The sequence below is a fragment of the Schistocerca cancellata genome, chromosome 8, assembly GCF_023864275.1.
Source record: "Schistocerca cancellata isolate TAMUIC-IGC-003103 chromosome 8, iqSchCanc2.1, whole genome shotgun sequence".
NCBI classification, from domain to species: Eukaryota; Metazoa; Arthropoda; class Insecta; order Orthoptera; family Acrididae; genus Schistocerca; species Schistocerca cancellata.
The window spans coordinates 58,089,868-58,103,046 of NC_064633.1; the positions used below are offsets into that span (position 1 = coordinate 58,089,868).

General features: G+C 44.1%; 1 protein-coding gene across 1 annotated transcript in view; it reads right to left on the bottom strand.

The window, feature by feature from the left end:
- LOC126094439 (UDP-glycosyltransferase UGT5-like) overlaps nt 1-13,179 on the bottom strand; it is a 156,557-nt gene that overhangs the window by 66,343 nt on the left and 77,035 nt on the right. Inside the window, exon 3 of the mRNA XM_049908807.1 lies at nt 4,906-5,084. Coding sequence (XP_049764764.1) covers nt 4,906-5,084 — 179 coding nt within the window. The remainder of the gene's footprint in view (nt 1-4,905; nt 5,085-13,179) is intronic.

The window sequence follows — 13,179 nt, forward strand, 5'->3', positions numbered from 1 at the left end:
TCCAAATTTTTCTTTTGTTTCCTTTACTCCTTGCTCAATATACAGATTGAATAACATCGGAGAGAGGCTACAACCCTGACTTACTCCCTTCCCAACCACTGCTTCCCTTTCATGTCCCTTGACTCTTATAACTGCCATCTGGTTTCTGTACAAATTGTAAATAGCCTTTCGCTCCCTGTATTTTACCCCTGCCACCTTTAGAATTTGAAAGAGAGTATTCCAGTAAACATTGTCAAAAGCTTTCTCTAAGTCTACAAATGCTAGAAACGTAGGTTTGCCTTTCCTTAATCTTTCTTCTAAGATAAGTGGTGGTGCTCGTGGTGGTTAGTGGTTAACGTCCCGTCGACAACGAGGTCATTAGAGACGGAGCGCAAGCTCGGGTTAGGGAAGAATTCGGAAGGAAATCGGCCGTGCCCTTTCAAAGGAACCATCCCCGCATTTGCCTGATACGATTTAGGGAAGTCACGGGAAACCTAAATCAGATTGGCTGGAGACGGGATTGAACCGTCGTCCTCCAGAATGCGAGTCCAGTGTGCTAACGACTGCTAAGATAAGTCGTAGGGTCAGTATTGCCTCCCGTGTTCCAGTATTTCTACGGAATCCAAACTGATCTTCCCCGAGGTCGGCTTCTACTAGTTTTTCCATTCGTCTGTAAAGAATTCGTGTTAGTATTTTGCAGCTGTGGCTTATTAAACTGATTGTTCGGTAATTTTCACATCTGTCAACACCTGCTTTCTTTGGGATTGGAATTATTATATTCTTCTTGAAGTCTGAGGGAATTTCGCCTGTCTCATACATCTTGCTCACCAGATGGTAGAGTTTTGTCAGGACTGGCTCTCCCAAGGCCGTCAGTAGTTCCAATGGAATGTAGTCTACTCCGGGGGCCTTGTTTCGACTCAGGTGTTTCAGTGCTCTGTCAAACACTTCACGCAGTATCGTACCTCCCATTTCATCTTCATCTACATCCTCTTCCATTTCCATAATATTGTCCTCAAGTACATCGCCCTTGTATAGACCCTCTATATACTCCTTCCACCTTTCTGCTTTCCCTTCTTTGCTTAGAACTGGGTTTCCATCTGAGCTCTTGATGTTCATACAAGTGGTTCTCTTTGCTCCAAAGGTCTCTTTAATTTTCCTGTAGGCAGTATCTATCTTACCCCTCGTGAGATAAGCCTCTACATCCTTACATTTGTCCTCTAGCCATCCCTGCTTAGCCATTTTGCACTTCCTGTCGATCTCATTTTTGAGACGTTTGTATTCCTTTTTGCCTGCTTCATATACTGCATTTTTATATTTTTTCCTTTCATTAATTAAATTCAATATTTCTTCTGTTACCCAAGGATTTCTACTAGCCCTCGTCTTTTTACCTACTTGATCCTCTGCTGCCTTCACTACTTCATCCCTCAAAGCTACCCATTCTTCTTCTACTGTATTTCTTTCCCCCATTCCTGTCAATTGTTCCCTTATGCTGTCCCTGAAACTCTGTACAACCTGTGGTTCTTTCAGTTTATCCAGATCCAATCTCCTTAAATTCCCACCTTTTTGCAGTTTCTTCAGTTTTAATCTACAGGTCATAACCAATAGATTGTGGTCAGAGTCCACATCTGCCCCTGGAAATGTCTTACAATTTAAAACCTGATTCCTAAATCTCTGTCGTACCATTATATAATCTGTCTGATACCTTTTAGTATCTCCAGGGTTCTGTCATGTATACAACCTTCTATCATGATTGTTAAACCAAGTGTTAGCTATGATTAAGTTGTGCTCTGTGCAAAATTCTACCAGGCGGCTTCCTCTTTCATTTCTTAGCTCCAATCCATGGATTGATGGAACTGCCCATAATGTTCTTCAAACCGATTGTGAACAATTGTGGAAAGGTGACATTGTTATCCATCCAAATTCCATCGTTGTTTGGGAACATGAAGTCCATAAATTGTCTTGAAGTAGCCGAAGATAACCACTTCCAGTCAGTGATCGGTTCATTTGGACCAGAGGACCCAGTCGATTGCATGTAAGCACAGTCCATACCATCGTGGAGCCACCACCAGCTTGAACAGTGCCTTGTTGAACACTTAGGTGGCTTCGAAGTGTTTGCACCACACTCGAACCCTACCACCAACTCGTAACTGAAATCGAGATTCTCTTTACCAGGCCACGATTTTGCAGTCCTCTAGGGTCCAACCGATAGGGTCGCGTGCTCAGGAGACGCTCTGCAGGTGATGCCGTGCTGTCGGCAGAGGCACTCGCGTCGCTCGTCTGCTTCCATAGACAATTGACGCCAGATTTCGCCGCACTGTCCTATCGGATACGTTCTTCGTACGTCTCAGATTGATTTCTGCGATTATTTCACCGCGTGTGGCCTGTTGGTCAACACCATTAACTGTACGCAAACACCGCTGCCCTCGGTCGTTAGGTGAAGGCGTCGGCCACTGCGTTGTCCACGATAAGAGGTAATGCCTGAAATTTGGTACTCTCGGCACACTATTGACCCTGTGAATCTGGGAATGTTGAATTTCCTAACGATTTCCGAAATGGAATGTCCCATGCGTCTATCTCCGGCTACTGTTCCGCGTTCAGAGTCTATGAGTCTCCGTCGTGTTGTCCGCATCACGTCGGAAACGTTTCCACACGAATCGCCTCATTGCAATGCACTGCCAATTTATACCTTTTATACGCGATACTGCCGCCATCTCTAAATGTGTATATAGCGATCCCGTGATTTCCGTCAGGTACTCCGGCTGTATCTGCCGAAATAATGTTGAATATGCCTAGTGCAGTAATTCTTAATTTTTTCACTATGTGGTTCAAAATGGTTCAAATGGCTCTGATCACTATGGGACTTAACATCTGAGGTCAACAGTCCCATAGAACTTGGAACTACTTAAACCTAATTACCCTAAGGACATCACACACATCCATGCCCGAGGCAGGATTCGAACCTGCGACCGTAGCGGTCGCGCGGTTCCAGACTGAAGCGCCTAGAACCGCTCGGCCACTCCGGCCGGCTTCACTATGTGCTTCGTTATGGATTAGTGAGGTGCGTTTCGTTCATTATAACTATGTAAGAGACATTTTGCTGTGATTCGTGTTAGGGTTTCACTGTGGCTAGGACGTTAGCGACTGTTTGTCGCTGTTGTGGTTAAGACATTTCAGTACTTTCGACATTGCAGCCCAGTCATCAATCGTGATAATCTAAAATATAAGAAGCTATCAGCCTCGATTGCGGTAATGAAACCAACCTTTACATAGGTTTCATCCCAAGTAATTGAGCCTTCTTCAGAAGATATACGTGATTCTATAATATGTCTACGTGGGCATGGTCTAGAAGTAAAACTAAAACAGCCTGAATAGGAGTAGTCACATTTTAAAAATGCACATAGGTATTAAGTCACCAACAAGACTTAAGCTCCGGCGAGCGCCTCGTCTCCATGGACGCCGTGCGGTGGGCCTCGGGAGCCCACGTGAATCTAACAAGGGAACCTCCTCATCGCACCCCCCTCAGATTTAGTTATAAGTTGGCACAGTGGATAGGCCTTGAAAAACTAAACACAGATCAATCGAGAAAACAGGAAGAAGTTGTGTAGAACTATGAAAAAAATTAGTAAAATATACAAACTGAGTAGTCCATGTGCAAGGTAAGGAACATCAAGGCTAATAAGAGTTCAGGAGCGCCGTGGTCTCGTGGTTAGCGTGTGCAACTGTGGGACGAGAGGTCCTTGGTTCAATTCTTCCCTCGGCTGAAAATTTTACTTTCTTTATTTTCGTAAAGTTATGATCTGTCCGTTCGTTCATTGACGTCTCTGTTCACTGCAATAACTTTAGTGTCTGTGTTTTGCGACCGCACCGCAAAACCGTGCGATTAGTAGACGAAAGGACGTGCCTCTCCAATGGGAACCGAAAACATTTGATCGCAAGGTCATAGGTCAACCGATTCCTCCACAGGAAAATACGTCTGATATATTCTATACGAAACTGGTGACGGCATGTGCGTCACATGACAGGAATATGTTGTCGACCCACCTAACTTGTACATGGGTAAAAAGATTCTTCTACCTTGCCCCATTTAGGTTTTCTTGTGGATGTGATAATCACTCGCAAAAAAGTGATGAAAACATAAGAGTTTGTCACATAAACTGAAAATAAAAAATTAAACTTTTCACTCGAGGGAAGACTTGAACCCAGGACCTCTCGTTCCGTAGCTGCTCTCGCTAACCACAGGACCACGGCGCTCCTAGACTCCCATTCTCCTTGATGTTGCCTATCTTTGCATGGACTACTCAGTTTGTATATTTTACTAATTTTTTTCATAGTTCCACACAACTTCTTCCTGTTTTCTCGATTGATCTGTGTTCAGTTTTTCAAGGCCTATCCACTGTGCCAACTTATAAGTAAATCTGAGGAGGGTGCGATGGGGAGGTTCCCTTGTAAGTAGACCTAGAAGACGCGCTACATGTTGATATGTAGCGCGTCTTCTAGGTCTACTTAGTTTCATTTGCTGTTTGACATAACTTTAAGGCAACGAATGCAAATTAATCTTCCGCTGTTTCAGTACGTAATTACGTAGCATCATGTTTGTTCCAAATGGTGCTTGGTAGTTGTAGTAAATAAAACAACGTTCATCTTTTGCGGCTGATCGGTGGCGAGCCTCTCTGACCTACTCTGACGGTTTTCAGTGGACCATGCTGGTCCCTCTGGTGCTCATCAGGGCTATCAATACGTTACTTGCTGGACTTCTTTCAAAATATTATTGTCGGTGTTCGTATGTGTTGCTTACGAAGCTAGTACTAGATTTTCTCGTTGGGAATGTATTCCGCAAACAATTTCATTATTTTCACCATTCTGTGTTAGTACTTACGCGACATGTGAACTGCACATTAGGCTGTATGGCATGAACTCGCCACTTACTTTAGCCAGTCCTGTAGAGCCTGGTTTTTGAGCTCGTCGGTGCAGCAAAAGACCCCCAGCTCGTGGTACGCCTCAGCCAGTTTCATCGGCCACGTGTCGGCCAGCACTGTTTTGTTTAGCTGCTGCAGGAACGAGTAGGACGAGGACAGGTCAATCGCCTTGTACTTTGTGTCCTGGAGCTGAAATGCAAGAAAGCGTCGATACAGAAGAGAGCCCACGTAGTCTCACAAGATGTGCGTGTACTAGCATCCACTACTTCGAAATAAATATTGTTGTGGGTAATAGAGAAATAAAGAGTTAAGTAAAATTTTGTCGCTATAGACGAAAGCACATCGTTAATTTCAATACGCTACGCGGTAGATATAATAAGGTTTAAGGGAGATGAGATATAGAACAACAGAATATTAATAAATACTCATGCTCATAAATTAAGGATAATGCTGATACATGGTGAAACAACGCTATGGTGGGAGGTTTGTGGGTTTAAATCACCTCGGGGTATGACCATGCGGTGCATTTGACCTGCAGTCGTCGCACGGTGGCGCTGGCAGCAGTCCACATACGCAGAGGTGTGTTGGTGCATGTCAGAGTACGGTGCAGCGAGTAAGTGCTAATGGTGACTGTGTGTTGAAAATGGCCCAAGGAACACGTATTGATGACGTTATGGGGGGGGGGGGGGGTAGAATACTAGAGCGACTGGAGGCTGGTCAAAATCAGCAGGTCGTAGCACGGGTCCCCCGTGTGCCACAGAGTGTGATGTCAAGATTATGCCAACGATTCCAGCAGATAGGAAACGTATCCAGGCGCTACAGTACGGGACGTCGACAATGTACAACACCACAAGAAGACCGATATCTCACCATCAGTGCCCGCAGACGGCCACGGAGCACTGCAGGTAGACTTGCTAGGGACCTTACGACAGCCACTAGAACAGTTGTCTGCAGACACACAGTCTACAGACGACTGAACAGACATGGTTTATTCGCCCGGAGACCTGCAAAGTGCATTCCACTGACTCCTGGTCACAGGATAGCCCGTAAAGGCTGGTGTCAAGAACACAGTACATGGTCATTGGAACAGTGGTCCCAGGTTATGTTCATGGACGAGTCCAGGTATAGTCTGAACAGTGATTCTTGCCGGGTTTTCATCTGGCTTGAACCAGGAACCAGATACCAACCCCTGAATGTCCTTGAAAGAGACCTGTGGGATGGAATTATGATTGGTGCACGTACACCCCTCCATGCCTTTGACAGAGGAACTGTAACAGGTCAGGTGCATCGGGACGTCATTTTGCACCATTATGTCCGCCTTTTCAGGGGTACAGTGGGTCCAACCTTCCTCCTGATGGATGATAAAGTACGGCTCCACCGAGCTACCATCGTGGGGAGTACCTTGAAATAGAAGATATCAGGCGAATGGAGTGGCCTGCCTGTTCTCCAGACCTAAACCCCATCGAGCACGTCTGGGATGCTCTCCGTCGACGGATCGCTGCACGTCTTCAAACCCCTAGGACAGTTCAGGGGCTCCGACAGGCACTGGTGCAAGAATGGGTGGCTACACCCCAGCAGGTGCTCGACCACCAGATCCAGAGAGTGCCAACCAGTTGTGAGGCCTGTGTACGTGTGTATGGTGATTCATATCCCTTCTTGATGTCGGGGTACATGCGCAGTGAACAGTGGCGTTTTGTAGCACATGTGTTTCGGGACGGTTTTCTCAACTTATCACCAACACCGTGGACTTACAGTTCTGTGTCATGTGTGTTCCCTATGTGCCTATGCTATTAGCGCCAGTTTTGTGTAGTGCCACGTTGTGTGGCACCACATTCTCCAATTATCCTTAATTTATGAGCATGAGTGTATAACCATATGTAATAAAAGTTAATGGAGAGTCTTCTTCCTAAATATTGAAAATAAGGAGAAACAGGATTCGAACTCCCATTTGTCTTTTGATAAAATCTGGTAAGTAACCTAAAAGAAATCAAGAAAAAGGTAAACCACTAAAGAATGTTATTCAGGGTGATTTTTTCAACCATACACAAACACTAGGGATTGATCGATGAGAGGGTATGGAACAAGAAAGGTCTAATGAACGTATGTCCGGAAATGCTTCGTTTCGATGCTAGAGACCATTTATTCAATCATACATTGTTACAGAGACTGTGGTCTAATACCGTGCAATCACAAACGGCTCTGAGCACTACGGGACTTAACATCTGAGATCATCAGTCCCCTAGAACTTAGAACTACTTAAACCTAACTAACCTAAGGACATCACACACATCCATGCCCGAGGCAGGACTCGAACCTGCGACCGGAGCGGTCGCGCGGTTTCAGACTGTAGCGCCTAGAACCGCTGGGTCACACTGGCCGGTCGGTGCAGCCACAGTTACAGTATGTGTTGAAAATGGTTTCCATGTGCCTTAACGCATGCGTGTATGCGCCGTAGCATTTTCTGTCTCACACGTTCACATCGACCATACTGCATCCGAAGTGTGTCAAAGTCTCCACTGTCTCCACATCTGGACTGGACTCTGCACGTAGGATACTTCTGAGATGGCCCTATAACCAGAAATAGCACGGGTTAAGATCTGGTGAACGAGCAGGCCGTGCAACTGGATCCCCTCGTCTGATCCATCGACCAGGAAGACACGATTGAAATGCGTCTGGACGTTAACGGAGGAGTGGGCTGGAGAACCATCATGTAGCAGCCACATAATCCTTCGAATCATCGATGGCAGTTCTTCCAGGAGCGGAGGCAAAGTCATCCGCAAGAAATGCCGATAGTTCCGGCCTGTTAGGCGACTTCCAAGGAGCACTGGTCTCAAAATACGATCGCCAATTATCCCGGCCCACACATTCCGGATGCACCGATGCTGATGATTCGCTGTCACCACACCATGGGGTTTATGCATACTATCCCACAGATGACTGTTATAAAAGTTACCGCTCCGCCTAAAGGTGGCCTTATAAGCTCTGTACAAGCTGTAAGTGATAAGGGTAGTAGCAATTATCATGGAGAATGTTGCACACGGTCTTCTCGCTTACCCTGTACTGGTTGGTCAATTGCCTGGTAGTGAGGCGGCTTTAGCTTTCCACAGTATTAATCACTCTCCCCCCCCCCTCCCCCCAAGTCTGGTGTCCGAACAGTTCTGGTACGTCCTTGATGATTTCCTGCTTCCTGAAACGGCCCTGTCTCAGACCAACGGCGAAACGCTGTTGTAAACGTTGAATGCTGCAGTAGATGTCGGCGGGAATATGTCTCCTGATACGACCCTGCTGCCGCCGTCCGTTGCCATTTGCCTTTCAGTAAATAAACACCATTTCGGCAAGCTCTCGATTCTGATATGCAACCATTTGTAACATCACAGCTCTTATGCTGTATGGATTTATTTATTTTTTTTTTTTGCTTTATTTAATGTTACAATGTTGATTGTCTGTAAATGTGTTTGAATCGATAACATAAAATTGTGTACTCTTTTCTTTGTCAAACCTTTGATGTCGTGATTTGATTCTATGCAAAGTAGTGTATCTGTAATTTAAAATTCTTTGTCCCATTTGGAGGGAACAAAACTTACTGTATATAATTGTAATTTTGTGTGAATAATTTTTTGTAGAAGTGTCAATATGTGAAAATGTTCTGTTTTATTTAATGTGTTTGTTTGCTGTTATGTAAACTGCTGACCTTCACTTAGGGCTCTTAGTTATTCTGTATGTAAAAGGTGTAGTGGTTCCCCTCGGGAATGAAACTGTGTAGCGCGCGCAAATTGTGGTTGGCCTAGGTGGAAAACGTGGAACTGATAGCCAGTCGGGGACAAGCTACCAGTCGGGGACGAGCCAGCAGTCGGGGACGAGCTACGAGTCCGTGCACTGCCAAGTAACAGATGCATATTGTGATGATTCCGAGGGAGGCTTTTTCTGCTACTTTCCAATGCCTCGGATGGGTGGATAAATAGCTGGAACTATTCTGGAATTTGTATTTATCATCGCCACCAAGAAATGACAGAGTCCAGCAATTCTACCTGCAATTCCACCTACCAACATGCAGTTGCCACCACATTGCGCAATCTTTGTATCGGAATACTGCATTGATGTACAGTGAAGGATCAGCCTAATGGATGTGTTAGTGTGTTGAAATATAAGGTAATTCATATCTGAATTTATGTACCTACCTTGATTTTAATCCTCATCATAACACCTCTCAGGGTCCTCTCCGTTTGAAGTAAAGTGATTACCGAGTGTCCTTACTGAAAGTACATTGAAACCCAGTTTTCTAATTGATGCCCTTTGAACATAGTAAAGAGAAAGTTAAAGTTAATTATGCTTGCTGAATTAATTTTCCTAGTAAAACTGCTTATTAAAGTCTTATTGCCAACTTTAAATTAAAATTTCTCAAGACAGTGGCTTATAGAGTTTTGCTTAGTAAATAATCACACTACTGCCTGTTGTTAACATCAGAAAGTGGGGCAGTATCTTACATTAATGTTAATTTTATGTTTCACGGTAGTAAAAGTAGAAAACTGCATAGTAGGAAATTATATGTTCATGATCACTAAATGTTTATCTCTCTTGTGTGCATATTAACAGTATAAAGACCACTCAGTTTGTGTAAACCCTGAAAGTGATAGTGTTTTTCTGTACGTGTTATAAATTTGCAAATAGTTTTTGTGCTGCTCCAGTCGTTAGCTTCAATCTTAAAACGTATGTGTGTCAGAGTTCATTGCACTCGCGTGTGGCTAAGTCTAGGTTGTGTTTGTCCATTATAGTTACTTATACCTACTTTCATAAACGAGAACGTTAATCTTTCTCTTGCTTAATTAGGCTGGCGACCATTTCCCTTATTCTATAAACAGTATAGCTAGGCAAAATTTTGTTTGTCACTATTCCAATATTAACGTAATTCTGACTCTCATTTCCGATAAGCCACCTCCGTTAGGAACAACACGGTCAACATAACAAAATTCCTCTCAGAGGGTAACACAGATCTGTTGCTTTATACCATAATTGCTATAGCAAAATAGTTCTGTTTTACAAACTGACTCCTACTTTAAGGTTATGGTATAGCAGTAGCAGTTAGGAGTGTTATACATTGTGTACAGCGCTGTATCACATCCACTAAAAGATGAGTCAGCAAGAGAAGTCAATCGGACAATTACTATGGCAGGTGACGGCGCTAAGGTATGAAGTGTGAGGAACAGTAGTCTTGGAGGAAACCAAGCATACTGTAACTGTGGCTGCATGGTACAGCACGTAGACCCCAGTCACTGTAACAAAGTAGGATTGAATAAATGGTCTCTAGCATGGAAACCATGTATTTCCGAACATAAGTCCATTAGACCTTTTTTCTTCTCTTATCGATCAATCCCTAGAGTTCGTATACCGTGGAAGAATCACCCTGTATACGAAATTTTTGATACCTAATAAATATCCATGAACTTTGTTCTGGTTAAGTAAGCTTCAAGGCTTTCGCGTGAATTTAGTTTTATTTTTCTAACAGAGCAAAATGCTTTGGCACAAGCAAGTACGTATTTTTCTTTCGGTGTCATCAAGAAGAACACTGTATCCACAAATGGCATCAGGGAATTTATGTGAATTATCATCATGTCGTAGTCTCGTCTGTTTAGTATAAGACAACGTAAGTAAGTGTGCACAAATTGGTTGCCATTACGCAGAGAAAAGGGGGCGGGGGTCAGCCATCTCATTGCTACTTTGTTTCGTTTGTTTCTTACACCGTACGTGCTATCTTTATCCATTTATCAATCTTTGAATCCTCGTGTCAACTCGATGAAAGTACAAAAGCACCTACGACACGTCGATATCGGCAAACTACAGTGCATGGAGCAGAGAGGAAGGTAACTGTCGCTCGGCAACCGACTGCGCAAGCCCACAACAGTTTCACACGCAGGGCACCGGCGCACCGCACACCCGTCTGGACGGCTCCCTGCTTCCCCCAACTTTCCGCTCGCCGCTTGTGGCTTCTTCAGAGGACACAAAAGTTTTAACGCGCGCAACTCCTGATGTACCTGTTTATTTGCCCTCCACAGGTACTAAGGGACGTTAGTGTGAGACACGAGGAAATACCATCAATGAAACAAATCTACATTTATCGACTGCAAGATACGACACAGCGTATGGCGGAGAGTATTTCGTGCCAATACTATGGATCCTAAGTGGCAGGTGGTTTATGTGCACAGAGTATTTGGTGTCGTATTACGCTTCCGTGTGACACACGCGATGTCACTTTAGTTTCTGCTGAACACTCGCCGTTCAATATAACGTACTGGATCCCTTTAATCAAATATCCAGCGGGTCAGACACAGGTATTGGTCAGTAGTGGACGATCATGCACAGTGCAACGCGATTCGGGAATCCAAGAAGACGGGATCCATTTGTCGTTCCGCTGGATACACTGTTTGCAGCGTGTAGTGCATGACTAAAGCAATCTGTCTCTCACACTAGCAGTTTTCCTTGTACAAACGCTGTTTCGTTATGACAAGCTTTCTTTGCCTCCACCATCATAATATTTGAGGGTAGAATATACTTTACGATACTGAAACAGGCGCTCGTCAGCGATATCTATACACCGCGGCAGTATGGTTATCCTCTCGTACGCAGTTCTTTACAATCCGATTGTCCACCATCTATTCACTTGCCTTTCTGAGTCGTTTTGCATTTCTCTGACAGTGATCTCACAACGTAGCCAATGACTTAATACCTGTTACCTTGTGAAGCTTTAACACTTAAGCTATCTCGTCTAGCCCCTTCCTTCATCTGCCTTGCCTTGTTGCAGCAAGCACTGAATTATTGTTAGGAAGACATTGTAATCCAACCCAGTGCGACGAACGGCTCACCTTTCAAGGATCGAAAAGACGTCCTTCGCAACTTAAATACCGTTAAACTGTCATGTTGCATGTGCACTTCACTACGACAAATTGACATTCCGATACATATCAGATGCTGCAATGCCGAGCTAAGGTTATGCGTTAGGTATTACTTAGTAGTTGCATTACTGGAGCAGTGCAGATCTATAGTTACAAGGACGCAGGTAACTTTCTGGATCAAATTATACGACGCGTTCAAATACTTTCCGTTTATGCTTCGGTAACGGGTGTCAGTTTCGAACATAACTGATTGTCACGATCTTAGAATCTATTATTCAGGATTTGGTTTTGTAGTTCTAGCAGTAGTCGTATTTTCAGACAAAAATTGGTATATTTCAGGTCCGCCTATGATGACAATTGTTATTTATAAATGCTCAAATATGTTTCAGCCGATTTGTGCCATCATCGGTGGACACTTTTATTCACTTCTGTAAGAATGTAATAACTCATATGAAAACAACTAAACATCAACAGGAACTGGACACACAGCAGCGAAGTAAACAATGTCTTTGATGAAGGGAGAAAGTGAAACCTGTGGGTAAAGTTCCGCATAAACATTTGTTGTCTTTGTGTTCAAAATCCCACAACAGCTGCGCATAAACCGGAGAACGGACGTTTCGAAATACTAATAGTGAAATGTTGTTGTTGTTGTTGTTGTGGTCTTCAGTCCTGAGACTGGTTTGATGCAGCTCTCCATGCTACTCTATCCTGTGCAAGGTTCTTCATCTCCCAGTACCTACTGCAACCTACATCCTTCTGAATCTGCTTAGTGTATTCATCTCTTGGTCTCCCCCTACGATTTTTACCCTCCACGCTGCCCTCCAATACTAAATTGGTGATCCCTTGATGCCTCAGAACATGTCCTACCAACCGACCCCTTCTTCTGGTCAAGTTGTGCCACAAACTTCTCTTCTCCCCAATCCTATTTCAATAGTGAAATATAGTAGCGAAATATTTTTGTGCAGCAAAATCCCTTTTATAGATAAAGTAATTTCTTTCAAAATGGTTCAAATGGGTCGAAGCACTATGGGACTTAACATCTGAGGTCATCAGTCCCCTAGACTTAGAACTACTTAAACCTAACTGACCTAAGGACATCATACACATCCATGCCCGAGGCAGGATTCGAACCTGCGACCGTAGCAGCAGCGCGGTTCCGGAGTGAAGCGTCTAGATGCTCTCTCTCACAGCGGCCGGCGTAATTTCTTTACCTTTCCAGCAAAACTCACAGTAACAAGTACATCTATATATATACGCGCAAACCACCGTAGCATGCATGGCGCAGCATACTTTGTAAACTTGCAAATGAAGCGAGGGGAAAACGACTGCCTGTTGCCTCCGCAGGAACCCTAATTTCCTTAATTTGTCTTCGCCTTCATTACGCAGAATGTACGTTA